Source organism: Furipterus horrens, unplaced genomic scaffold, assembly GCF_987537825.1.
Source record: "Furipterus horrens unplaced genomic scaffold, mFurHor1.1.pri manual_scaffold_4, whole genome shotgun sequence".
Classification (NCBI taxonomy): domain Eukaryota; kingdom Metazoa; phylum Chordata; class Mammalia; order Chiroptera; family Furipteridae; genus Furipterus; species Furipterus horrens.
The window spans coordinates 176771536-176797595 of record NW_028327174.1 but is presented as its reverse complement, the minus strand read 5'-3'; the positions used below and the strand labels follow the sequence as shown (position 1 = coordinate 176797595).

Sequence of the window (26060 nt, the reverse complement as noted above, 5' to 3'; positions counted from 1 at the left end):
GGAGTCATCTTCAATTCTTCCCTGCCCCATTCCCATTCAATTTCTCCCAGTTCTTCCACCATGACACCTCTGGAGTCCACCATTTCCCTCCACCTTCTCCTGCCCTGCAAGACCGCAACACCTCCTAATGATGTCCCTGCCTGCAGCCCTGCTCCCACCAGGCCCCTCGCCACATAGCATCCAGTGCAATCTTTAACGAATTTAATAGACAAAGGTCACTTCCAGCTAAAATCCCTTTAGTGGCTTCTACTCTCTCAGGGTGGAGCCCACACACTTTCCTTGGCCTTTAAGTCTGGACATGACTTGACCCCGTTTACCTTTCCAGCCCCACATCTCAATACTGTCTCCATACTAGTTCCACTTCAGACCATAGTGGGTCATCTCAAGGGCAGAACTCAAGCAGAAGGATTCAGAAGTCCAAATGCCAAATGTGGGTTGCAAAGACCATTTCTGGCAGCAATAAAGCTGTAGTCTGATCTCCATTTGCCTGTCCTTTACATCTGTTTCCTAACTAATCCTGAACTTGGAAGGGGAGGAACAAGCCGGACTATTACTTCAAAACCTCAAGAATGAGAACTGAGCCCCTCTTGAGCCCACTCTACTTAGACCCAAGCTCACCCACTGGCCAAAGTTGGCTCTTCCACCCCCAGATCCCCTCACCTCCCCAGTTCAAAAGGTGCCTGACAGTATGTGCTCAAAATGTTAAACATGGACTTACCACATAACCCAGCAATTTCACTCCTAGGTATATACATACCCCAAAGAACTGAAAATAGGGACTCAAATAACAGTACACCCATGTTCACAACAGCATTATTTACAATAACCCAATGGTGGGAAAAACCCAAGTGTCCATCAATAGATGAATGAATAAACACACTGTGGATGTATATACAATGGAATACTCTTCAGCCATAAAAAGAATGGAGTTGGGCCCTGGTCGAGTAGCTCAGTTGGTTAGAGCATTGTCCCAATACATCAAGGCTGCAGGTTCAATCCTCGGTCAGGGCACATACAAGAATCAACCAATGGGGACTTCCGGCCAAGATGGAGGCATAGACAGACATGCTGCATTTCCCTCCACAACTAAGAAGGAATACGACTATCTCAAAACTAGAAACCAGAAAATCAAAGTGCATGGAAGTCCAGCAAACAAAGATATAAAGAAGAAACACGCATCCAGACAGGTAGGAGGGGCGGAGCCGGGGCAGAGAGGACACGGTGTGGTGGTGGCAGCAGCAGCAACAGCAGCAGGCCGGAGGAAAGCACAGTTACACATTTTAAGAAGTCAGGAGAGACTCCTGGGGAGTGTTCCCAGCTTCTCACCAGAGCAGCTCACTGTCCCAGCTCCGGGGAAAATCAAGCCTCATTGCTTCTGACTATGCAAACCAGTGGGGGTTGAGACGGAGGCAGAAACTGCCGGTCTCTCAGCAGAGTCCACTTGTTTAAAGGGCCCCCAAAGACCTAGAATATCCGCAGACCCACCAACTCTGGGAATGACGGCCACGGCAGCAGCTAGAGGGGCGTGAGTCCAGTGAGGAAGTGGGAGAAGTGCCTGAAAAGGGGGCGAGTGCTGGGCAGGTGGCATTGTTCCCTCTCAGACCCCTCCCCCACATATAGCACCACAACGTGGTGAAACAGGTCACCCTGTACTGATGAATACCTAAGGCCCCGCCCCTTGCAGTGTAACAGGAGTGACAACTCTGCCTGGAACACAGAGGCAAATAAATACAGGAGACTTCCGGCCAAGATGGAGGCCTGGACTGACATGCTCCATCTCCCTCCACAACTAAGAAGGAATACAACTACCGCAAACCCAGAAATAACCAGAAGTTCCAGAAAATAAATGGAAGTCCAACATATGAAGTTATAAAGACGTGGTGCTCGTACGGACAGGTAGGAGGGGCGAAGCCGGGGAGGAGAAGTCAAGCTGTGCTGTGCGCAGCAGCAGCAGCAGCAGCGACGGCGGCAGGACAGCAGTAAACACAGACACCTGTATTTAAGGGGAGGCGAGAAGTGCCTGGGGAGCACCCCTGGCTGCAGACCAGACCCGTCAGCTTGCAATTCCAACGCTGAGGAAGGCAGACCTCCATTGCCTTGGATTGTGAGGCCCGGTTGGGGGTGGGGACGGAGGAGGAGGCTCCTGATCTCTCAGCGGAGAGTGAACGGCAGGAATCCATCTTGGGCTCCCACCCCCGCAGAAAACACCACAGTGTGGTGAGACGGGTCACCTGGTAGTGACAAGTGCACGAGGTTCCGCCCCCTACAACATAGGAGGTGTGGCAGCCCTGCCCAGGAAGCAAAGGTAAACACAAAACTGTTCAGGATGTCACAGATCATGATAGAGATCCCAGTGACACAGATGACCAGAGAGCAAATTTCTAATCTAATGAAGCAGCAGATAGGAAATCTTTCTGAGGCACAGTTCAGAGCTTTGGTTATAAAAGCACTTACAGACCTAACAGCAGATCTTAAACAAGGTGGGAAAGGAATGAAGGCTAGTCCTGTTGAAATGAACAAAAACACATACAAAACTAATGGTGAGGGAAATACCAGGGATCAAATCAACAAATCGGAACATAGGGAAGGAACAAACAGCCAACCAGTGCAGAAAGAGGAAACAAAAAGTGAGGAAAATGAGGAGAGGCTCAGAAACCTATGGGATAGCTATAAGTGGGCCAACATCCGAATCATAGGGTTACCAGAAGGTGAAGAAGAACTAGAAATGGAAAAATTATGGGAAAAAATAACGAAGCAGAACTTCCCTAACTTGGGGAAGGAAATAGACTTACAGGTCCAGGAAGCACAGAGTTCCAAAAAAACTGGACCCAGGGAGAACCACACCAATACACATTATAATCAAAATGTCAAAACTTAAGGATAAACAGAGAATCTTAAAAGCAGCAAGAGAGAAGAAGAGAATTACATACAAAGAGGTCCCAATAAGACTCTCAGATGATTTCTCAAAAGATTCTTCAGGCAAGAAGGGACTGGCAAGAAATATTCAAAGTAATGAAAAGCAAAAACCTACAACCACGATTACTCTATCCAGCAAAGCTGTCATTCAGAATAGAAGGGCAGAGAAAGTGCTTCCAGGAAAGAATAAAACTGAAGGAGTTCATCAGATCCAAACCACTGTTATATGAAATGTTAAAGGGACTTGTTTAGGAGAAAGAGGATCAAAACTATGAATATTAAAATGAAAACTGTATCACAACACCCAACAACAGAAGCTAGGGAACTGAAACAAAGACAAACTAAGTAGGCAATGAGGGTGTGAAAAGAATTATAGGGATGGGGAACATTATGGGGGGAGGTCAGCAGGGAGGAGGAAGGGGGAAAGGGAGGGAGATGGTACAGGAATTAAGAAGCATAGTAGGAGGCAGTGGAGTAAATAGGAAGATGTTGAGAAGAACTACATGTACAACCAATGGGCATGGACTAAGGTGGGGGGACAACTGGAGGGAGGGGGATCACTGGGTGGAGGGGAACAAAGGGGAAAGAAATTGGGACAACTGTAACAGCATAATCAATAAAGCATATTAAAAAAAAGAATCAACTAATGAATGCATAAATCAGTAAAACAACAAATCAATGTTTCTCTCTTAAAAAAAAAAAAAAGGAGTTGTAGAGGAATCTTGCATACATGTTAAGTGAAAAAGCCAGACACAAAAAAAGCAAACACTGTATGATTCCATTTATATCAGGTATCTAGAATAAGGAAATTCATTGAAACAGAAAGTGGAAGAGAAGTTACAAGGGTCTGGAGGAGGGGAGGAAGGGGAGTCATTGTTTAATGAGTATAGAGTTTCTGTAGAGGATGATGAAATAGATCTGGAAATACGTAGAGGAAATGGTTGCTCAATACCTATGTGCTTGATATCACTGAATTGCACACTTAAAAATGGTTAAAATGGTAAATTTTAGGTTATTCATACTTTATCACAATTTTTAAAACACGCACACAAACACAACAATATAAAACCTATGTATATAGCAAAGATGTTTAATAAAAATAAACAAATGCTCTGAAGGAAAGCGGGGAGCGCAACAGCTAACTATCCCTCCCAACAGCCTTCACTGACATGTTAGCCAGATGCAATGAGCCTGGCTCAAAGAAGTCACTCCCTGACCTGATGACATCGACGGGGGATCGCATCCGCATCCTCTCCCTCTCGGGAACCACATGCCATGTGAAAACCAGCCTCCAGTCGAAACCGCCAATCTGGGGTTCCCCGGAGTTCCCCAGGTACTCGAAGGTGTTCCAGTCGATCACATCAATCACAGGGCACACCACTGCCGACTCCTCTTCATGGATCCTGCAAACACCCAGGACACCCCGTCTCTCTATGTGGACAAGTGCAGAAGGACAATTAAGAAATCTGGGAATGAACTCTCCTCATCCTTCCACTAGGAAGGAGGAACACTGGTGTGAAGATGACCTTCTGTTTCCCAGGCATCTGCAGCCATGTCAGGCAGGTGTCCATCTTGGGGGATTCTTGGGGGAAAGAGGGGAGCAAGGATTCTGACCTTAATATGAAGCACCCCACAGTTTTAATATTCTGATTTCACCTATGAATAGTCCAGCTAAATGTGACTCTCTCTGTGAAAGTCAAGACAGGCAAAAAAAAAAAAAAAAAAAAATCAAAGATAACTTTAAAAACAGAAAGCAGATTTCCAGTTTCTCAAGACTGCAGAAGGTTCCTTCATTTAATCACAATGAATCATAAAAAGTCAAGAAATAATTATCTCCCTGTGCAGAGATGCCCCCAGACCAAAGGGTCAACTTTCGAGTCAGTATATAAATTCGAAGCCGGCTGTTTATTTGCTGTGGGACATGAGCTGAGTCATCTAACCTCTCAGGGCCTGTTGCCTCTTGGGTAACACTAGAACAGGGTGGTGCAAAAGCAGGTTTCCAGCTGTTTGCAGGGAAAATAATACAATAACTAAAAAGTAACAATGCAAAATAAACTTTCGCATACTCACAATGGGAAACCTGCTTTTGTCCCACTCTGTATACGCTCAGAGAACCTGGAACTCTGGCTATTCTTTTCATCTTTATTATTGTGAACAATTACGCAGAGGGCAATGCTATGATTTTCCATTGTGGGCATCAGCTTGTGTGCACACTTTAGCTGGTTCCTCCCCAAGGATGATTACAAACCCAGCCACCCGTCGGCATGCTTCCAGACAGTGCTTTCTTGCATTAGACAGCACACCAGGAAAGATGAACTGAGACTGGACCATGTGTGAACACTAGAGTTCTCTGGGTTACATTTTGGGGGCTTTGATCTGGAATCTGACACCGTAAAAAATCATGAGTCACACACAAAAAATGGTGTGAAAAAAGAGATCAGCCAAATTGAGCAATCCGTATTTTTAGGATAACACCAGAAAGTTAAAGGGGGCCTTATGAATATGACACTGAAGTAAGAATTACAATTTCAGGGGAAGTTGCACTGTTCAGGATAGATTTTGGGAGACAGAGAATCAAAACTATAAGTTCACTAAATTCAGGAAGTTGCAGAGTCAGTACCTACCAATGCCCCATTCTTTAAATAAATGAAGGGCGTTAATAGAAGGGGTGAGAGGGACAAGAGCAGACCGGCTGGACAGGTTCAAAGGTGCTGCGTGGCCCCCAATAAATACCCCGAGAACCTGTGACTTGTAATCAAGCTGGTTGGAACCATGGGTAGCCTAATTTTAACAAGAAAGGGAAAACCGGGAAGCCAGCACTGGAGTTGAGGACTCTGAATCATGGTTACGGGACGTGCAGGCCGAGCAGCAGCGTGCCCCACGGAGGTGCTACTGGCATCTGGGGCAGAACCACTCTTGCTGTGCCGGATGCACCCTGCGGGATGCTTGGCCTCTCTGTTTCCTGGCTCACAAAATGCCAGCACCACTACCTGGCTGGCATGACAACCAAGAACATCTATTTCCAAAAGCCCCTGGAAGGAAGGGATTTCCGTTTCTGGGAGGGACCATCTAAGTGAGTGCCCAGTATGTCTCAACTCTGGTGCATACCAAGTCCCTGGGGGAGCTTTTGAAACATCAGAGATTCAGATGCCAATGGTGTGCCGTAGGCCCAGGAGTTGGCATGTTTAAAAACTTCCCCACATGTTTCTAATGGGGAGCCAGGATAGAGAATCCCTTTTTCTACAAGTATGGAGCAAGGACCTGTTTATGGGGACAGCTGCTTGCTCTCTCTAAAGGGTCGGCTAGAGTGGAACTCTAGGTGACATTAGTGCATCAGCTGACTTCAGATCAGCCTACAGGTGGCCACCTGCATGCACAATGTGGGGGGAAGGAGAACCCAATGGTCCAGATTCCAGAGGAGGCGCTCCGCTGTCACAGTGTTCTAAACGATCTCAGACTCCATCACAGGCCTGAGCAACCCTGGATCCTTGCTGCGGGGGAAGCTCATCAGAGCTGAGGAGGAGAAAGAGGCAGCCATGGCACCCACAGGGCACAAGGACCCAGGAAGCAGCAGAGCAGGGACAGCTTGGTCTCACCCAGGAAGGGAGACAAGTGGGTCCCAGCTTTTCCAAACAGACCCTGGCAACCAAAGTGCTGGAGACCATGGGAAAGCACTTTGCCGAGTGCAAAGACCCTGGTCTTCTAGCCCTTGGCCCGCTCCACACAGGGGGACCAAATAGAGACACCCCCCGCCAGCCCAGACCTGGATTTGCCAGCCCAGCTCCTGACTGTTGTGGTGCAGAATTAGGGGCATGGGGAGAGAGAGGGGAGAGAATAAGCCAGGAGCCTGTGACAGCGGTTTTAGGGAGGGGCAGGTTGGGAGGGTTAGTATAGGGGCGGTAAGAGAGTAGGAAAACTGGCCTTGAAGACAGGGTTCCATTCATGACTCAATAAAAAATATATATATTAAAAACTACATTTTATGACTATATGGGTACAAAGACACACACAATCTAAGCTAGATTCATTGCCATACAGCCGTTATTAGGATATTCATTTTTCTTCTGATTTTAAAAAGAAATTAACTTTAAAATGTTTGGGGATTCGTTAAAGTTTAATGGGCCCTGGGCACTGTAGGTACTGGATCTAATGAATAAGTCAGCTCTGCTTGAAGAAAATACATGAAATGTATATTCTCTAGAAATGTCATTTAACGATTGACAATTTTCTTGGTTGATCATTCTTCCTAAGTTTTCTACAATATACGTGTATAATAAATAGTAATAAAAGCAAACACTCATACAGAGCCCCCTACATGCTGGCATGTTTTAAGGACTGTACATGTATTAAATAATTGAATGGCCTCCAAAGGTCAGTGAGGTAGGCACCGTTACCACGCCCGTGACAAAGGCCTCGCCCAAGGAGCTCCTGAACCCAGGCGCCCTATGGCCTCTCACACGGCCGTGATCAGTTGGGTTTCACTTCTGTGTAGTGTTGGGACCCTGCCCACGTGGACGGCTCACCCACCTCTGCAGCAGTGGCTCCAGCCACCCCTCGTGGCACTCACAGTGGCAATCGAGGAAGGTCAGCACGTGGCCCCTTGCCGCAGAAGCCCCCAGCAGCCGGGCGCGCACCAAGCCCTCCCTCTTGTTGGCGCGGATCAGGCGCACCTTGGGCAGCCCCGACAGCTCGCTGGCCAGGCGTTCCTTCAAGTGCTCTGCGGAGGGAAGCAGGACAGTGAGGGTCACCACCACGCGTCCCAAGCCAGATCCTTCCAGGGCCTCCTTGTCCCAAAAAGAAGACTAAACAGACGCAAGCCTCCTTTGCTCTGCCGCCTGGGACATGCTCGTCTGAACCAGAACCAAGGCTGGAAGCACACAGAAGGCCAGGGGAGGCTGGGGTGGAGGAATTCCAGAACCACCAGATGCCTGAAACGGGTGATATGGTATGTGGATATAACTCAATTAATAGGAGTATTACCCCCCAAAATACATCATACCTTGACTTGTGAACATTTAAAACTAAAAAGCACAAGAACCACCCAACCACCATTTTCCTGAAAAAATTGTGTTAATATATATTTGTTAATTTATGTTAATTAATTATATAATATGCTATAAATTTTTAATGTACATGGAATTATGTTAACAAGTTTTATGTTATTACAGTTATTATAGTTATGTTAATGTAAATTTTACAATATCATGTTATAATTATGTTAATGTAAGTTTTCTCAGGAGCACATTTCAGTTGACATAGTAACAGTAAGAATAACGGTTAATGGCCTACTGTGCTCATTGCTGTCTAAATGATTTATATAATTCACGTGATTCTTATAACAATCCTACCAGGTAGGTACCACTATTATCTCCATCTTATAGATGAGAACACTAAGGCCAAAGATGCTAAGTCGCTTGTCAAGGGCCAAAGCAAGGGAGCTGAGGACGCATGATTTAAACCCAGGGACTCTGCCTCCTTGAGTCCACAGGCTTAGCATTGCCTCCCAGAGCTTTCCTGTGCACCTTCTCATCCTTGTTAAACAAATCCAAAACTTGCCAGGAGAACATCCTATTTTGCAGAAGAGGAAATGAGTCCTTAAAAGTTAAAAGCAAGCACCCACATCTAGGGCTGGTCCCAGGACTCCCGACTCCACACACTGGCTCCAGACCAGAGGCCCCATTCACACCCCTCAGTGAGTCAGGTGGGTGCTGGTGGGCACCCCTTAGGCAAAATAAAAATGAAAGAATTTTTCCACATCAACATGGGTTTTGTCAAAGTCTTCAATCATCAGGGAAGGGGAAAATTTTGTAAAATATTACAGGTTGCTTCATAGTTTGTGAAAATGTTTCCCTAAATATCCTTGCCACTCAAAAGAAAATAAATGAAAAGAAAAGAAATGAAAAGAAAAGAAAAGATTCCTTAGTTGGTTTGTTTTAATACTAAATATAATTGCAAATAAGCTGATGGCAGAAGCAAGACAGGTGACTTCCCACGCAAAGGTATCCCTGCGGTGCTCAGTGAACGCCCACAAAAGTGCACCTGTGGCCTCCCTGCACGTACTGTGGATTTTGTCAGCCTTAATCTTCTGTCATACGCAACGAAGAACACTGTAACAGACACTGCTCTTAACGCCATCCCAGACCTACCAGTCATGGAGGAGCTAGACACCCCACCTACTGCGGCAGAGCTCGGCAAAGCCATCGACCGCCTTGCTTGCGGGAAAGCACCAGGAAGCGACGGAATCCCTCCAGAAATCCTAAAGAGCGGGAAACCAGTCCTGCTACAGCCGCTCCACCATCTACTCTGTCGCTGCTGGAAGGAGGGTTACATCCCCCAGGATATGAGAGACGCCAACATTATCACCATGTACAAGAACAAAGGAGACCGCAGCGACTGCAACAACTACCGGGGCATCTCTCTCCTCAGCGTCGTCGGCAAAGTATTCGCCCGGGTCGCTCTTGCCCGCCTGCAGACCCTTGCTTCCCGCGTCTACCCAGAGTCCCAGTGTGGTTTCAGAGCTGGCCGATCAACAGTGGACATGATCTTCTCCCTACGCCAGCTGCAGGAGAAGTGTCACGAGCAGCATAAACCACTCTACCTCGCCTTTATTGACCTCACGAAGGCGTTTGATCTGGTCAGTCGAAGCGGACTCTTCAGCTTGCTACGGAAGATTGGCTGTCCACCACATCTGCTTGCTGTGGTCATGTCCTTTCACGACAACATGCACAGCACGGTGTCCTACAACGGCGCAACCTCTGAGGCCTTCCCAGTCAGCAGCGGAGTAAAGCAGGGCTGCGTCCTCGCGCCTACGCTGTTCGGCATCTTCTTCTCCATGCTCCTCCAATACGCCTTTAAGGACTGCAGCGAGGGTGTCTTCATTCACACCAGATCCGATGGCAAGCTCTACAACCTGGCCCGTCTACGAGCCAAGACCAAAGTCAAAGAGGTGCTCATCCGTGAGATGCTCTTCGCCGACGACGCAGCTTTGACATCACACTCCGAAGAGGGACTCCAGCAGCTAGTCACTTGCCTTTCCCACGCATGCAAGGAGTTCGGACTAGCCATCAGCCTGACGAAGACGAATGTTATGGCTCAAGGCACGGGGACTCCCCCATGCATCACCATCGACAGATACACCCTGGAGGTTGTCAACGACTTCACTTACCTCGGGTCCACCATCTCGAGCTCTCTGTCAGTCGACTTGGAGGTCAACCGGAGAATCGCCAGGGCAGCCACAGTTATGGCCAGACTGAACCGGCGAGCGTGGAACAATTCCAGCCTCACTGAGAAAACCAGACTGCGCATCTACCAAGCCTGCGTACTCAGCACTCTCCTCTATGGCAGCGAGACGTGGACCACCTACGCAAGGCACGAAAGGAAACTCAACAGCTTCCACATGAGGTGCCTGCGACGCGTCCTGCATGTCTCCTGGCAGGATAAGATCCCCAACACCGAGGTGCTGAAGCGAGCCAATATGAGCAGTTTGCATGCAGTTCTTAGCGAGAGACGCCTCAGGTGGCTCGGCCATGTCAAAAGAATGGATGCAGGCCGTATCCCCAAAGACCTCCTCTACGGCGAGCTAGCAGAAGGCAAGAGGATGACAGGGCGCCCAAAACTGCGGTTCAAAGACATCTGCAAAAAGGACATGACACAATGCTCCATCAATCTCAACACATGGGAAGTTCAAGCAGACGACCGCCTAGCCTGGAGGCTCGCGGTCAGGCAAGGTACGTCACGCGCGGAGGCTGCGCGCAACGAGGAGGCGGCCCAGAAAAGATCGAGGCGGAAGCAGCGTCAGCAGCAGCAACAACAGCCATCTGCCTTCACCTGTACCAAGTGCGGCAGGGATTGTCACTCCCGAGTCGGACTGCACAGCCATTCTCGGCGGTGCAGATAGACTCTCAAGAAGCTACGCCATCGTCTCTCGAGACGGACGGCTGCCGACGACGACGACGACGACGAATCTTCTGTCAGCCTGAACTGTATTCCCACACCTGGGGAGGGGCTGACACCCCATCTTGGAGCTCCGACTGACAGTGCAGAAAGGGCAGGAGACAGCAGGCAGGACTCTGGCCTCCCTGACAGGTGGGGCGGGGCATTTCACCTGCTCTACAGGTCACCAAGATTTGGCGGGGAGGGGGGAGCCCTGGCCCCACAGTGCTTTTATGAGGGAACTAAGTGGTGCTCAAAGGGTTTGGACCATGTTCCTGCCTGCCACAGAATCCCATAAATCCTGTTTAATCCCCTAAAGATAAAATTTTAAATCTAATATTTACTTCTGAATGATGACACTTCTGAAATATTTCCCATATTTTATAGTTTAATATTTCATAAAAATAGAAGTTAACATTTAACAAGTGCTCACAGTATGCCAGGCACTGACATTTAATCCTCACAATGACTCTACAAGGTAGGAACTATTATTATTTCATTTCATTTATGTTAATTAATTATATTAATGTATTATAAAACAGGGCTGAAGCCAAGGTTGAAACTGGTTAAGCTCCTTGCTCAAAACTGTATAGCTGTGGAAGTGTTGGGCTGGATTCAAGCGCACACGGTATGACTCAGAACCAGCGTCCACGTAGATTTAAAACAACCCTGGAAGGAAAGGACAAAAGGAAACGGAGATGCGTGCCTACGATGTGCTGCTACCACGTGAGGTTCTGTCCTATACCTGTATATGTGCACTTGATCTCATTTATTCCTCAGCACAGCTCTCTGAGACAGGTGTGGATAAATCCAGTCACAAGTGGGAAACAGGCTCAGAGAAGACAAGTCAGCAGGGGCTTGTCTTGCTCCCCAGGGAATCCCCGGTACCTAGAACAGTGCCCAGCACACCATAGAAACTCAAAAACTGTTCACTGAACAATATAGGGCCAGCCCTGGGCTGCATGTGAATTGCTGGATCCCGGCCACTGGCCAGGCCTGCAGGCATGCTGACCACCCTCTGAACGAACACTTCTCCCTGGCTTCAGTTCTTGTGTCTGGCCTGCCCCTTTAGATCTAATTTCAAACTCAACTCACCCAAAATCCAAACTCCTCCTTGCCTCTCCCAGACCTGTTCCTCCTGTCCTGGGTGGCTTGTCCAGCCCTAAGATAACACCGCCATTCACCCAGGGACCCTTGTCAAAAGCCCATGGGTCCTCCTTTCATCTCAGCCAGTCTCCCATCTCTGTGGATGGTGTCTCTAAACATCTCTTATCCCACCCCTCTCCCCTTTCCTCTGCCACCACCTGACTCCAAGCCTCCACCTCTCACTGGGCCACCCCTACAGCCCCCTAGCCTCCCCACCAAGCTTCACGCTCCAGCCCAGAGGGATTCTCCCAACAGCTCTCCTGCTGAAAACCCTGCCCTGGCTCTCCCTGTGTTTCAAACAAAGTCCCAGCTCCTTGGCCTCATGTTTGAGGCCTGCACCCATCTGCAGCCCCCCTACCTGCCTTCTTCCTACTACTCCCCATAGCAGCTGGCCCCCCATCCTTTCTGAACTACTGGCAGATCCTACACAGTCCACTCAGTGCTGCACCTCCATGCTTTTCTACTTGAAATGCCCTCCTTCCTCCTTTGCTGTCCACAAACTATTCGACCTTCAAGACTATGGTCAGCCACCCCATCCTGGGCATCCAGGCAGAGTGGGTCCCTCTCCTGTTTCTCACAACACTGTGTGGTAGAGCCCTCTGTTGTGACATCTGTGTCCCTCCACCAAGCTGAGCTCCCTAAGGGCCGGAGTTGGACACCAAGGGATACAGGAAGCCCGCCCTTACCAGGCCTATTCCCCATGTCCCATGTCACACTCTTACCTCCAAGAGGCCATGCAGGGGCTTACCTCTATCACTGTAGTCATCTACAAGGATAACTTCTTCCAGCAGGGTGTCTGGAGATGTCTCGAGGACACTGTAGACTGTCCGAAGGAGAGTTGACCAGGCTTCATTATAAAATGCTATGATAACAGATGTCGTGGGCAGAAGATCATAATCATATTTCTTTTCTTTGCACCTGCAAATACAACAAAGCTTCAAGAATCAAGACCCTACTGTTGACTGTGTGTACCCGGCCCAGGCCAGTGCTGGGGATGGCGCAATGAACAGAACACAGGTCACGCTCTCAGGGGCTTCCCTCTGGGAAACGGGAAATCATCTTCTGGGATCTTCCAGAGCCCCCATGTTCCACTAGGAGTCCCAGCAGATTCTAAGAAAGGTTCTAAAATGATGACCCACAAGCTTGAACTATGGGATGGATACTGGATTTAAACTTTAAAGTTTAAATTTTCAGGCTTGAGCAACACATACTAAGCAGAATCAGAAAGCAGGGAGACTGTCGCTTCTCCCTGCCCAAGAGCTCTCCCCTCTGTCCTCTCCATTCCAGTCCCACTGCCAGGCCTTTGCTCAGACTGTGCCCTGTCTAGAATGCTCTTCCTTCCCTTCTCTACTTGGCAAAATCTGTCCTCTTTCAAGAACAACTGAACCCTGTTTTCCTATGGGAAGGTCGTGGGACCCCACATGGGGCAGTGGCTCCCTCCTTGGTCTCCTGCAGCACTTTGTCCACACCTGCACCTCCATGTGTTCTGGTTACTCATGCCCCATTTGACCCCCCTCTACCTTCTCCCAGCACCTTCCCTACACTGCACTCCAGCAGTGCCTATGCCTAACAAAGGTGCTGCACTGAGTGCATAAGCTAGAACCAGGGCTAGGATGCATGAACGCTCTAGGTAGGGCTGTACAGATGACAGGGACTACCCCCCAGTACCCATGCCATCCTTGCACCATGCTGTGGCAGCTTCTTGGTGGTGGTGGTGGGGCACTGAGTCCACCCTCTCTGGGGGTGAGCCTTGATTGGCAGTGATAGGAACCAATAAGCTCCCTCTTCCTTTGGTAGGGTTTGCCATTCCTTTGCAGGGAAGGTACTGGTTGAAACAAAATTTTCTCCTCAGAGTGACCTATGACAAACTCCCAGTGTCATTCCAGGGAGTGGGCAGTGCCTGGAAATTATCAGCAGGATACAGCTGACAGCACGCTAGGAGAGGGACAGAAATGCAAGAGGGACACCAGAAGGATCAAGGTTTGAATGCTGGACTGTTTGCTGCACTGGAAATTCTACAAAGGGATAAATGCTGATGACCAGCCAGGCTGCAGGCACAAGGGGAAAGCCTTACCAACCAGTGGAGTGGCAGATCAAAGAGATGGAGACCCAAGCAGGATGAGGGCTGAAACTAACATCTGCTGATCTCTGCCAGCTGCTAGGCACTGTATCAATGGGCCTTGACCAGCCAGTGATGGCCTACTACGTGCCAGACAGGCAATACTCTTGCTCCCAAGAAGCTTACATTCAGGGGGACAATAATAAAGTAAGCAAACATATCAGTAACTTCCGAAACATAACATACTGTGCACAAAAGGAGGGTGATGAAACAGAGCAACCACAGAGCGCAGTGGGAAGGGAGAAGAGGAGCAACTACAGAACAGGTCACCAAGGAGGGCCTCAGAGAGGAAGTGACAGTTAGGATGAGACCTGAATAATGAGGGCCCAGTCCCACCAAAAGCCAAGGAAGAGCCCTTTATGTATGCAACTTTTTTCTTTGTGTTTTTCCTTGTATCTTACTAAAAATTTCACCCATACAAAAAAATAGAAAGAATACTACAAGAAACTCCCATGTCTTACAATATTGACCTGGTCTGGTCAATATTGATTCACCTAGGTCTTCACCAGCTCCCCTCATCCCAGATTATTTTAAGCAATATTCGGCATATCACAATGTATATAAATATTTCAATATATATCTCTAAGAGAAAAGGATTCTTTTTTTCTAATAGATACAATATCATTGTAATGCCTTAAAAAGTAGTAATTTCTTAGTGCTGTCATATCTTTGGTCTATAATTTTTCATTCATGTTAAGAAACCAATGCTTGGAAGACATACCATACTTTAATGAACCACTAAAATAGACAATTGTAGGATACGTTGATTTTAATACACATCCTAATTTCAGAAATGTTTAAAAATAAAAAAGTGCCTTGGGAGCAATGAAATATAGTACTTTATTTAACTAGACAACCACTTCCTATGTTAGTATTTATCGTTCTCATTTTAAAGACGAGGAGCAGAGAGGTGGGTAGCGTGGGCAGTTCACAGAGTGCCTATGAGTGTCTCCTTGGCTGATATCCCTGTGTCAGGGGTCTGTCACAGGTCTTGTCATCTTGATCCTTCTACCCTCCAGGAGGCTCAGGTGGGCCACTGGAATCTAAAGATTCCTACAACCACATCTCCCCACCTAGCCCTCCCTCCTACCCTACATGGGTGATGTCTCCTCTTCTCTCTCTCCAGGTCCCTCTTCGTAAATGACAAGACCGCTTCTGCAGCAGCACAGGCTCTATTGTCACCAGGGTGGCTTCTCCCATGTGAACTATCTCTGACCAGAGCTGGCTCTTCTTAGCCCCCCTTACATTCTCATACGTGCTATACCTAGAGGCCCACCTGTGGGCACTCGAGGAATTATAAGCCGGGGCTGGAAGCAGGGCAGCCCTACCAGGCCTTGCCAGCAGGACCTGAATCCTTGGACGCCATGGGTTTCCAATTCACAGCAGTAGTGACTTAGCACTGTGCTCCACAGAGGGGCATCCAGCCCACCCACAAGAAGAGAATCTTCCTTCTTTTGAAGGGAAGAATATCAAAGAATTTGTGACTATATTTTAAAACCACCACACATGAACAGAACGTAGTGGAAATGACAGTATGTAACTTCTAAGACCAGATCGTGAGACACTGAGGCTTCCTTATTGTTCCCTTCCATGGACCATCTAGTCTGAGGAAAGCCAGCCGCCGTGCAATGAGGATACTCATGTAGCATGTGAAGGGGTCTTTGGGGTGAGGGACAGACTGAGGTCTCCCTCCTACAACAAACCTTCCAGCATGGGTGTGCCTTCTTACAAGCAGGTCCTCCAGCCCCAATCAAGCCTTGAAATGATGGAGCCCCATAGTATATTTTTTTAAATCCTCACCTGAGAACATGCTTATTGTTTAGAGAGGGGAAGGGAGGGAGAAAGAGAAGGAGAAAGGCATTGATGTAAGAGAGAAACATTGACTCACTGCCTCTCATACATGCCTTGACTGGGCCTGCAACACAGGCATGTGCCCTGACCAGAATCAAACCCGTGGCCTTTCGGTTTATGGAACGATGCTCCAACCAACTGAGCCACACCGGCCAGGGCCCAGATGACATTTTGGGGTCGTATGAGAGCCCCTGAAACTAGAACCATCAGCTAAGCCACACCTGAATTCCTGACCCATAGAAATAATGTAAACGAAAAATATTTTTTATTGCTTTAAGTCATTACTTTTTTTCTTTTGGTTTTTCAATTACAGTTGTCCCCTTTTTCCCTAATTTCTCTCCCCCACCCATCCCACCCCCTCTCCTGCAATCATATCCCTCCCCGTTGTCCATGTCCATGAGTCTTTTATGCAGATTCTTTGACTAAACCCTTCCCTTACTTATCCCCCTTCTCTCCCTCTCCCCTCCCCCCTATTAAGTCATTAAGTTTTGTGGTAGTACATATGTGAACTAAATCACAAGGAAACTCAAACAGGCCCAACTAAGAGACATTATAAAAACCAATAGGCCTGTACTCTTAAAAAATGTCACTGTCCTAAGAGACCATGGAAGGCTGGGGAACTATGTCAGGCTAAAGGAGACTAAAAAGACATGACAAGTGAATGTCTTATTTGAGTCTTGATTAGATACCAGATCAGAAAAAAGAAGTTGGGACAGTTGGAAAAATCCAATATTGTATACATTTCCTGAATTTGATAACAACATCATAGTATCATGAGGGAATGTCCTGTTCTTAGAAAATATACCCGGAAGTAACAAAGGATAAAAGATTATTATCTTTGTAACTTATTCTCACAAGTGTGTAATATTATAATATACTAATAGAGAAAAATTAAGTAAATGGAATAAAGTACATAACAAGTAGATCTAGTTGAAGGCTATATAAGAGTTTATTATGCTATTCTTGCAAATTTTCTCTAGGTTTCAATTTTTCAAAATTAAGTTTAATTCAAAAAGGAAAAACAGTAAATGTAGCAAAGATAGAGCAAGCCAATTCTGACCTATAAAATTGTATCTCAATCTTAGTGGATATGACAAAGGCCCTCTCCTAACTCATTCTTTTCCACTTCCACCAAAACAGCTGTCCTCCTCCAAATACATGTTATAGAAAGTGGGAAACATATATATGTAAAAAATATTATAAGTATGTCTGGATTTAATAAGCCCCTGGGTACTAAACAGGGTGCATAGAAAAGCTTTAATAGCCTGCTAAAAGCATCATAAAGAATTGTTTATACTACATGAAAAAATGGGTTTTTGTGAAACGTAAAAATAAAGTTTATCTTAAAAAAAATAAAAAAAGGTAAAGTTAAAATTTATTTTCAAATATATGCAGATCCAAAGTGAAATGAGTGGAAATAAGGACAATGAAGTGAGGTCTTCAAAAATAAAGTTTATTTAATTTAAATAACTGTTAGTCTGGAATCACATCCCTGCTGTTTTGGATTAAAATTTATTTCTTCTCCTGATAGTAAGCAGGAGGGTAGAAAAAGCTCTGCTTGACCAAACAGAGTTGGAACTGTATGTCAGTCCGTACTCAGTGTTTTTCTTTATGTGTTTCTATGGGTCTGTGATAACCCAAAGCCCAAGGCCACCTTTCTCAGATGTCTAGGTGGTTTCTTTATTTGTGTCCTCTTAAATCACAAGAACGCTAGGTACCACTTTGGTACCATACACAGCTTTAAAATGGTTCCTCTTCTCGTTGGTCTCATACTAATAGATCTAAGAATTTCTCATATAAGGCAATCAATAATCAGAGACATCCTGAAGGAGGCTTGTGGTAAAAATTTTTCTTTGTAACATTATGTATAATAGCAAAAAGCTGTCAACAATTTCAATATCCAACAAGAAACAGTTAAATAAAGCATAGCATGGCTGCACGATGAAATGCTACATGGCCATCCAAGTCACATTTCCAGAGGATATTTTAACCATTAAAGACAATGACCACATTATCATGTTAAATCAGAAAGCAGGGTATAAATCTATACAGCATAATGCCACAACAATGCACGAGTGCACACGCTCACACATAACAATAAACAATAGAGAGAAATATGCCAAAATGTTAACAGCGATCTTTGAGTAGTGGATTATTGCTGACACTTTTTTAAGTCTTCATATTTTTCTGCACTCTAAAATTGTTCTACAGTGAATATGCATCATTTTTATAATCACAAAGAAAGATTATTTTGTAAAAGCTGTATCATATTTCTTTAGCTCCCTGTAGCAAATGCCTTCATTGAACAACAATTTAATATTCTGGCCTCTCCTTTTTTCTTTTTTCTTTTTTGACCTGGTAGTTTCTCCTGCTTTCTCTAAAACATCCCTTACAGGCATTCTCCTTCAGGGCTGTTCAATGCACCCTTCACGAATAGTGCTTTCCCCTTTGCCTGACTGATAAAAAGGTGTGCACCCTTCAATTAGAAGAGGTTCGCTATGCATCACTCAGGGTTCCACTTCTGCCTGGGGGACAACAGAAAGCTCTGAGCCAAACTGACTGCTAAACTTACTAAACCATCCCTTCACTTTCTGGTATAATCCATGTGCTTTGTGAGGGCAGGGGCTGGATTGTGTTTTTCTCTGGATATTCAGCAAGCCTTGTACTCTACCTGGTAATAACAGTAACATTTCTTGGGTGCTTACTATATGCTAGGCAGCGCACTAAGCATTTTACATGCATTATTCTATTTAACCCTCACAATATCCTATTGGCTGGGGACCACTCTAATCTCTGCTAGCACAATACATGTCTATGTGGTATATGGATATGAATGCAGTGGGTGCAGTAAATGCCTCCTGATCTTTTATCTTTGTATTTTGGTTATCACAGACATATCTTTAACAAATGAAAATTCACATCCTTTGTAGAACAGGCCAGGGAAGTCATAACATCCACTGGGGTATTTTATCTGCCCTGATCCCTTTCTCCTTTCTTCACCTTACTGCACTGTGGTTGCTCTTTCAGAAACCATGCCTCCTGGGCTCTCAGCCTATGTGGCTTGTGTGAGGTTAAACAGACACACACATGTATATTTACACACCCACAGCCCTCTGGGAAGGTCAAAGGCCCCAGGCCTGACCAGTCAACATTTTCCTGGTAGCATCAGTTGAGTCCCTGAATCCAGGGCCTGGAATCATCTGAACCCAGTTCTCATCCCAGAATTTTCTGCGTTAGAAGTCAATACATTTTCTTTTATATTTAAGTCAGTTTCCATTGGGTTTTCAGTCACTTTCAACCCAAAGAACCCTGACTAAGAAAGAAAAAGCTTACCAAATAGAAAGCATAAAATAAGATGGCATAATTAAATCCTAAAGTAGCAATAAGCACAATAAATATGAATGAACATAACTATCCAGTTAAAGTCAAAGACTATCGGTCTGGATTTTAAAAAATCCCACAAATCCAACAACATGCTAGAGACATACCTAAAACATAAGGACATAGAGTAAGTAGGAAAAGGTATCATAAAAATGCTAACAACACTAAACATGTTCTGAACTTCAAGTGCCGATTCAAAGAAAGTGCCACTCTAATGACCACAAGATGAGTCTAATAAGAATTAATAAAATATCTTGCAGTTTACATCCTTGTTGGAGACGCAAAAGAAACACCATTCTAATTCCACAGCACATATGATGTCTTTCCAAAGACAGAAAAGCTACCTCTCTGCAAAAAAAGAGAAATCCTACCTAACCAACTCCCTCTTGTCAACCCTTGCAAGACACCAAACACTTTGGCTAAAGTACCTGTTTAGAGCTATTTCAAGACTATCATCCCAGCCTGCACATCCTGATCCCTGAACTTAAATATCTTGACAATTGTAGCATTAATAAGACTAAAACCAGAGCAAGCATTTAAGAAATGCAAATACCTGTGTATTATTACACACTTTCCTAACGAGAGGTTCACCACCCTCTGCTACGGCAGAGAATGGCTGGTGTTCACATGGCGGCATCCTCACCCAGGTGCCCCCGGAAATGCAGTCACTCCACCTTTATCTCCGGCTACATAAGTCAAAATACAAGTGAGAATGGCATTCTAGTGATTATCTCAAGGTGTCTCTGACCTGTGAAAACCAAAACCTTTTGCAAATATTGGTAGTGCAAAATCGTTAGCAACCACTTCCTTGTGACACACCTTACAACTGATTGTGATGTCATCACTAATTTCAACTGCACTTGGTCTGAATTTAATCCCCACTTTGTCTAATTCTTGTATTCCCCCACACCTTCAAAAGCACCCACTCTTAACCTTCCAAACAAGAAATCTGCAGGCTCTCAACCAGTAGCTTTCTACCCTAGTTGACATCAGCCTTAGCTGAGGCTCAACCCACGGAAATTATATTTTAATAGTTCTGGGTTAGGTCCTTGGCATCAATAGTTTTAAAAGCCTGAAAAGGCCACAAACACAGCTATCTGGCTCCCCACTTTGGCCTGATGCCATCTCAGAGTGAAAGTTCCCTCTCCTTGTGAGGCTCAAACGAGACAGTATTTGTTAAAGAGTTTTACAAACCCTATACTTACTGTATCACCATGCAAGGAGTCCTTGCCATCCTCCCCTCCTCCTCTTCCTTGATTCAGTACTCTAACTAACGGAAATAAAGCTGTGCTCCAATTCACTGGCATGCAAAGTTATTAGACTCAGAAGGGCTGGAGGCTACGCCACATCTTGAGGATTTAGAACCAACACTCTTAAGTTCCCTATCAGCCTGGCTCTGTCCAAGAAAGCAGACATGGTACCCTTGGGAGTATGATGACAGGTTTATCCACTGTACAGCAAGTCCTTACTTAACATCAACAGATTCTTTCACTTCACGCAAAACAACATATCGTGAAACCAATTTTACCATAGGTTAATTGCTATAAATAGAAGTTGAGTTCCTATGTCATCTCATCAATGTTATAACAAAACAACTTTGGAAGAAAGGATGCTTTTAAGGACCTGCTGTAGTGTAAACACTGGTTAACAAAGTGTGTGGGCCTACATGATACTCATGTTTGAATATGTTCTCACCCACATACCCATATGTATATTTTTCAAAATCTATTTCTATACCTGGAAGAGTCTAGGAGGATACGCAGCAAAATGTTAACATTGGTTCTTCATGGCAGGTTTATGGGTGATTTTTATTTTTATTTTTTATTTTTTGTTTCTCTGTATATGCTAAAATTTCTAGGGTGAACATGTATTGTTTTTGTAATTAAAATAGATAAACAAATGCGTCCACTTCAAAAGGGAGGAGAGAATAAAAGATCTGGGTTCTAGATCAGCTCTGCCCAGATCTGCATGTTCCCTTGTCTTTTTCTTAGTTGAGACTAGACGCTGCCTCAGGGCTGCTCCTCCTGTGACATTCAAGGATCTTAACTAGCCCCCTGCTTATTAACTATGAACTTCTAATCTGCCACTCCTCCGGCTAAATCTCAAGAGCCTGATTAGGTCCTCACCCCTGTATAAACTATAATAAAAGTGAGTCTCCATGAAAGGTCCTGACACTACTGGCCACACCGAAGTTATGCCTCCAGCCCTGGCTTGGCTGAGCCCAACACAGATAAGCTTACCTTTCTCTCCAGCTAGGCAAGAATAACCCAACAGGCCTTGCTGCAGGAATTAAAGGCAGGAGGCATTCATACTCCTTATCACGCTGGGTTTGGATTAACACCCAGGGTCAATGCCACAGCAGGATCTATAAGCAAATCCTGATAGGCCACAGGGCAGCTGTGTCACCATGGAGACGGAATATCATAAACCTCACAGGTCATCCACAGTGTTTCAAAGAGATTTCACAACCTGGGACAATAAAGGAAGTTGGAACCCAGAAAAAAAAAAACTTTACGACCACCTGAGTATATTATTAGCAACAGGAAAGACAAGGAAAACTAATAAGAATTGAGTACGCAGTGTGTTCCTAGGTCTTGGGTGCTTTATTAAATTCCTAGGTTGTGTTATTTCTACTCATTCTCTGTTTTGCAGATAAAGAAACATACTCCAATCCTCTAGATAGCTTGCTTAAGATCGCAGAGCTTATAAGCAAAAGAGCCATAATTTTATCTCACAGGGGCTGGGTTTGAACCCTGGGTCTGACCTGAAAGCTTTCCCTAGACGGTTACTCAGCGCCCTTGGAGATTCAAGGAGATAAACATGCATTCAGCAATTTGGCTGAAGTGGGGGGCACTGCTACCAACACCAACAAACAAACTTCTCAAAAAGATTAGCAGTGAATATGCTTCAGGCAAAAGCACAAGGCTAAAATGAGCAGATTCCTGCCCCGCCCCCCGCCAAAATAGGTAGATGCAAGTCAGTCCAAACTTTGCAGAGGTAGGGCCACCTCGTACAGACTTTCATGCTCTCTCTGGAAAAGGATCCACAGAGCAGGTCTCTTAAATATTGAAATCAGCAGTGCCAAGGGGACCAGGGGGGTCACAGTCCCTCCAAGTTCCACCACTTTCTAGCTGTCACCTGTCCTCTCTGAGCCTATTTCCACACCTGTAAATTAGGAAAGACAGGATCAGGGAGGGATGGCCAGTGTTGGGTGCACACAGCAGGCTACTAGATACTCTCAGGGACCCCCCTCTATAAGCCCTCTTTTCCTTTCTTGAAGGAGGGGCTCAAACAAGGGCCTGGAAGATTCCCAGAAATGAAAGAAAGGAGAGGGAAGGCCAGAACGGTCCTGCCAACTTGTTCCCTTCTTGAAACCTGGGCAGTGGGCGCAATGCGCCCAGCCAGCAGCTCCAATAGGAACTAGGCCTTTGGCCACGTAGGCGCTGAGCCTGCACCACCCACAGGAGTGAAGTGGGCTAGACCACAGCCAGAAGGAGCTCTTCCCACCAGCCACTCCTTCCTGCCTTCCTCCTCCTAAAGCACAGGTGAGAGAAAGTGGCTTGCTGCCTCTGACGTGGCCTTCTAGCAACCTTTCCCCTCACCTTCCCAGGGCACACACCCCTCGGTTCATTCAAGGGCCCAGGTGCACACATAAGAGAATGGAGCCTGTTTGAACCCCAGGAGTTCTTGGCTTCTCCAAGGCAGGACGATAGCGGCAGAGCTGGACTGGGGGTGCTGTGGGATCCAGGAAGGGCACCCAAAGCGGGGCTCATCTTAAACCTGTCTACTTGGTCCCGACCCCCACTTTTCTGGACCGAATGACATACCTTCTCAAGGGGAGGGAGCCAAAAGACCACCTAGGAACAGATTTCTCAATTTGACATTTTTCTATTTTCCTTTTTAAAGCTTGCTTGTGCCCCTCCCCCATATAACCCTTCCACTGACAACTCCCGAGAAGACTCAATAAGGCGGGCGACCCCCAAGTATTCCGAGACCCCACTGCCAGCCCGCCACTTCACAGATGCAGAAACTGAGGCCTCGGGACTTCCGACTCCCAGGCACGGCTCCTCCCGCCACCTGCGGACTCACAGCGGGTTCCAGCGCTCCGGCAGGCGGCGGTGCAGCGAGATGCGATCGCTAAGGTAGATGTTGATCTGATGCAGCCGCACGCTCTCCTCTTGCAGCCTCAGCTCCTCGCCCTCCAGCTGCAGCCGTACCGCCTCGCCCCGCGCGCCTAGAGCGTCCTCGGGCACCGGTGGCCGCGGTAGGACCGGGTCTCGCCGGCCGGAGCGCGGAATGCGCGGGGGTCCCGGCTCGGCCGCCCTGGCCCCGCGATGCGCCCGCAGCACCGAGCCCAGCCCGAACAGCGTCAGCAACGCCAGCAGCACCAGCAGCGCCTCCCGGCTGCGCCGTAGCCCTCGTGGGCAGCGCCGCCACACCGCGCGCCCCCACATGCGCCTGACCAGCAGCCGCAAGCGCGCGGCTCGCCCAGAGGCGGCGCAGCCGGGAACCCGGATCCCGGAACAGCAGCGCCGCGCAGCCCCGCCCCGCCCCCGGCCCGCCCCACCTGCGCCCCGCCCCCTTCCCTCCCAGCGTGCACGCCCCCGACAGCGGGAGCGGGGCCCCAAGCGGAATAGTTTGGCTATTCTCCACCGGGTCCCCACTTGGGCTTGCTGGGGTGAACACCTTGCTGGTTGGGCTGTGGGCACTATTTAAAAGGTAACAGCCTAGCCCTGGCCAGTTTGGTTCAGTTGGTTGCGCTCTGTCCTGCAACCCGAAAGGTCGACAGGTTCGATTCGTGTCAGGGCACATACCTGAGTTGCAGGTTTGGTCCCCAGTCCTGGGCATGCATAGGCAATCAGTCGATGTTTCTCTCTCACACGGATGCTTTTCTCCCTCTCTTCTCCCTCCCGTCCTCTCTCTCTGGAATCAATTTTTTTTTTTTTAATTTAACAGCGTAAAACCTTTAGCTCAGCCCCTGACGCGTTGTAAGCACTCAGTAAGTGTTGGCAGCAGGTTGCTAAGAATTTTATTGACATTATCTCATCTGACTCTTACACAGTACAGTAAGAGGGGTTCTAAGATTATAAATTCTTTGTTACAAAAGAGAAGACAGGCACAGCAAGGCTAAGTGAGACCAGGCTGTCCACTGAGGCCTGAAGACCCTACCTAAGACATACTGTTCAGATCCCTTGAATAATAAACCCTCCTCTGGCTCCCTACTAGTGGATACTTATGTTTCTTACCTTCATTTTACAGATGCCTCCAAAAAGCTAATCAAAACAATGAACCATCCCCTCAGAAAAACACATACACACCCATAATATGATCGCACACCCCCTAGGCCTTGACTCCAGGTTTCCTCTGTGGGTGTTGAGGGAATGAAGGAGTCACTGGGGTGCCGGAAACATTTAATTGGTCAAGACCAAAATGAGACATGAAGAGCTCTCTGAGGTGCAAAACGTAAGAGTGGGCCAAAAAACTCACTAACCAAAATAAAGAATATTTTTTAAATCAAAATGAATGTAAAAATCCATGATGAAACAAATTATCAAAATTTTTAATAAAGGCAGAATCTGACCCTATGCTTTCACAGCTCATCTCACTCATCCTAATTCCAGCCCTGATTTCTATATCTTGATTTCTATGGGGATCAACTGAATATATACAAGGGGGCACCAAAAGAAACAGATTTTATTTATAAAAAATTGTGTGTATATCCTTACATGTTTAAACCTCAGTCACCTTCAAAGTACTCTCCGCTTGATGCAATGCACCTATCAAGACATTTTTCCCATTACTCAAAACAGTTTTTGAACTTGTCAATTTTGATGCCTTTTAGTGCTTCTGCCATTTTTTGTTTCACCTCTTCCACATCAGCAAAATGTGTCCCTTTGAGAACTTTTTTCATCCAGGGAAACAAACAAACAAAAAAAAAAAAATCACTTGGGGTAAGATCAGGTGAATAGGGAGGGTTCATGCCATTTTTGGTTAAAAATTGCTGAACACTCAGAGTGAGCTCCTAAATCACCCATCATGAAATGGGCAAACCCTTTCAAAGAGTCTTCAAAAAAAAATTTACTGAAGCCAAATTCAGCCTCTCACAACAACCCCAACTGGTACACTGATACAGACAGGTTCCTAGAACACTCACCTAGCAGAGGAAGCCTGTACTACAAGGGACCTGCCCTCCAGAAGATAATCCTGGGGTTTTCTTTGGGTCCCCCTTACATATGTAAAAATTCATCAAGTTCCTCTTTAAAACCTATGGACCTAACTTATGAAAGTTATACCTTAATTAAAAATAAATAAATCAAAAATAAATTAAAAGACAGAATGAAGAAGATTTTTTTTTTTTTTTTTTTTTTAAAGAAGAACCTCTGGCCTCCAGGACAAGCACTGAAGTCCTCAGCTTGACAGGAGAAGACCACAGGATGTGGCTCCAAACTGTGCAAAGTCTATCTCCAGCATCCGGGGAGGAAAGAGCAGGGCTTCAGCACTCCAAGTCTTTGCACATGCTGTTCCCTCGCTTAAAATGCCCTTCCCCACCCAGCAAACCCCTACCGATCCTTTAAGGCCCTGCCAAAAGTTACCTCCTCTGTGAAGTGTCCAGCAAACTCCACAGCCTTTTAGGCAAATGTATTTCAAAATTGCCTCTTCCTTTTGTGTATTAATCAGGATTCCACTGGAGAAATAGAAGCAATAGGAGATATAT

The 26060-nt window shown here is 46.4% G+C and overlaps 1 protein-coding gene across 1 annotated transcript in view; it reads right to left on the bottom strand.

Moving 5' to 3' along the window:
• GALNT12 (polypeptide N-acetylgalactosaminyltransferase 12) overlaps positions 1–23839 on the bottom strand; it is a 38785-nt gene extending 14946 nt beyond the window's left edge. Inside the window, exons 1-4 of the mRNA XM_090274485.1 lie at positions 23435–23839; positions 12743–12912; positions 7444–7633; positions 4134–4319 (exon numbers count right to left, since the gene is read on the bottom strand). Of these exons, the coding sequence (XP_090130611.1) occupies positions 4134–4319; positions 7444–7633; positions 12743–12912; positions 23435–23799 (911 nt within the window). The 5' untranslated portion in view covers positions 23800–23839. The remainder of the gene's footprint in view (positions 1–4133; positions 4320–7443; positions 7634–12742; positions 12913–23434) is intronic.
• Between the last annotated feature and the right edge of the window lie 2221 nt (positions 23840–26060).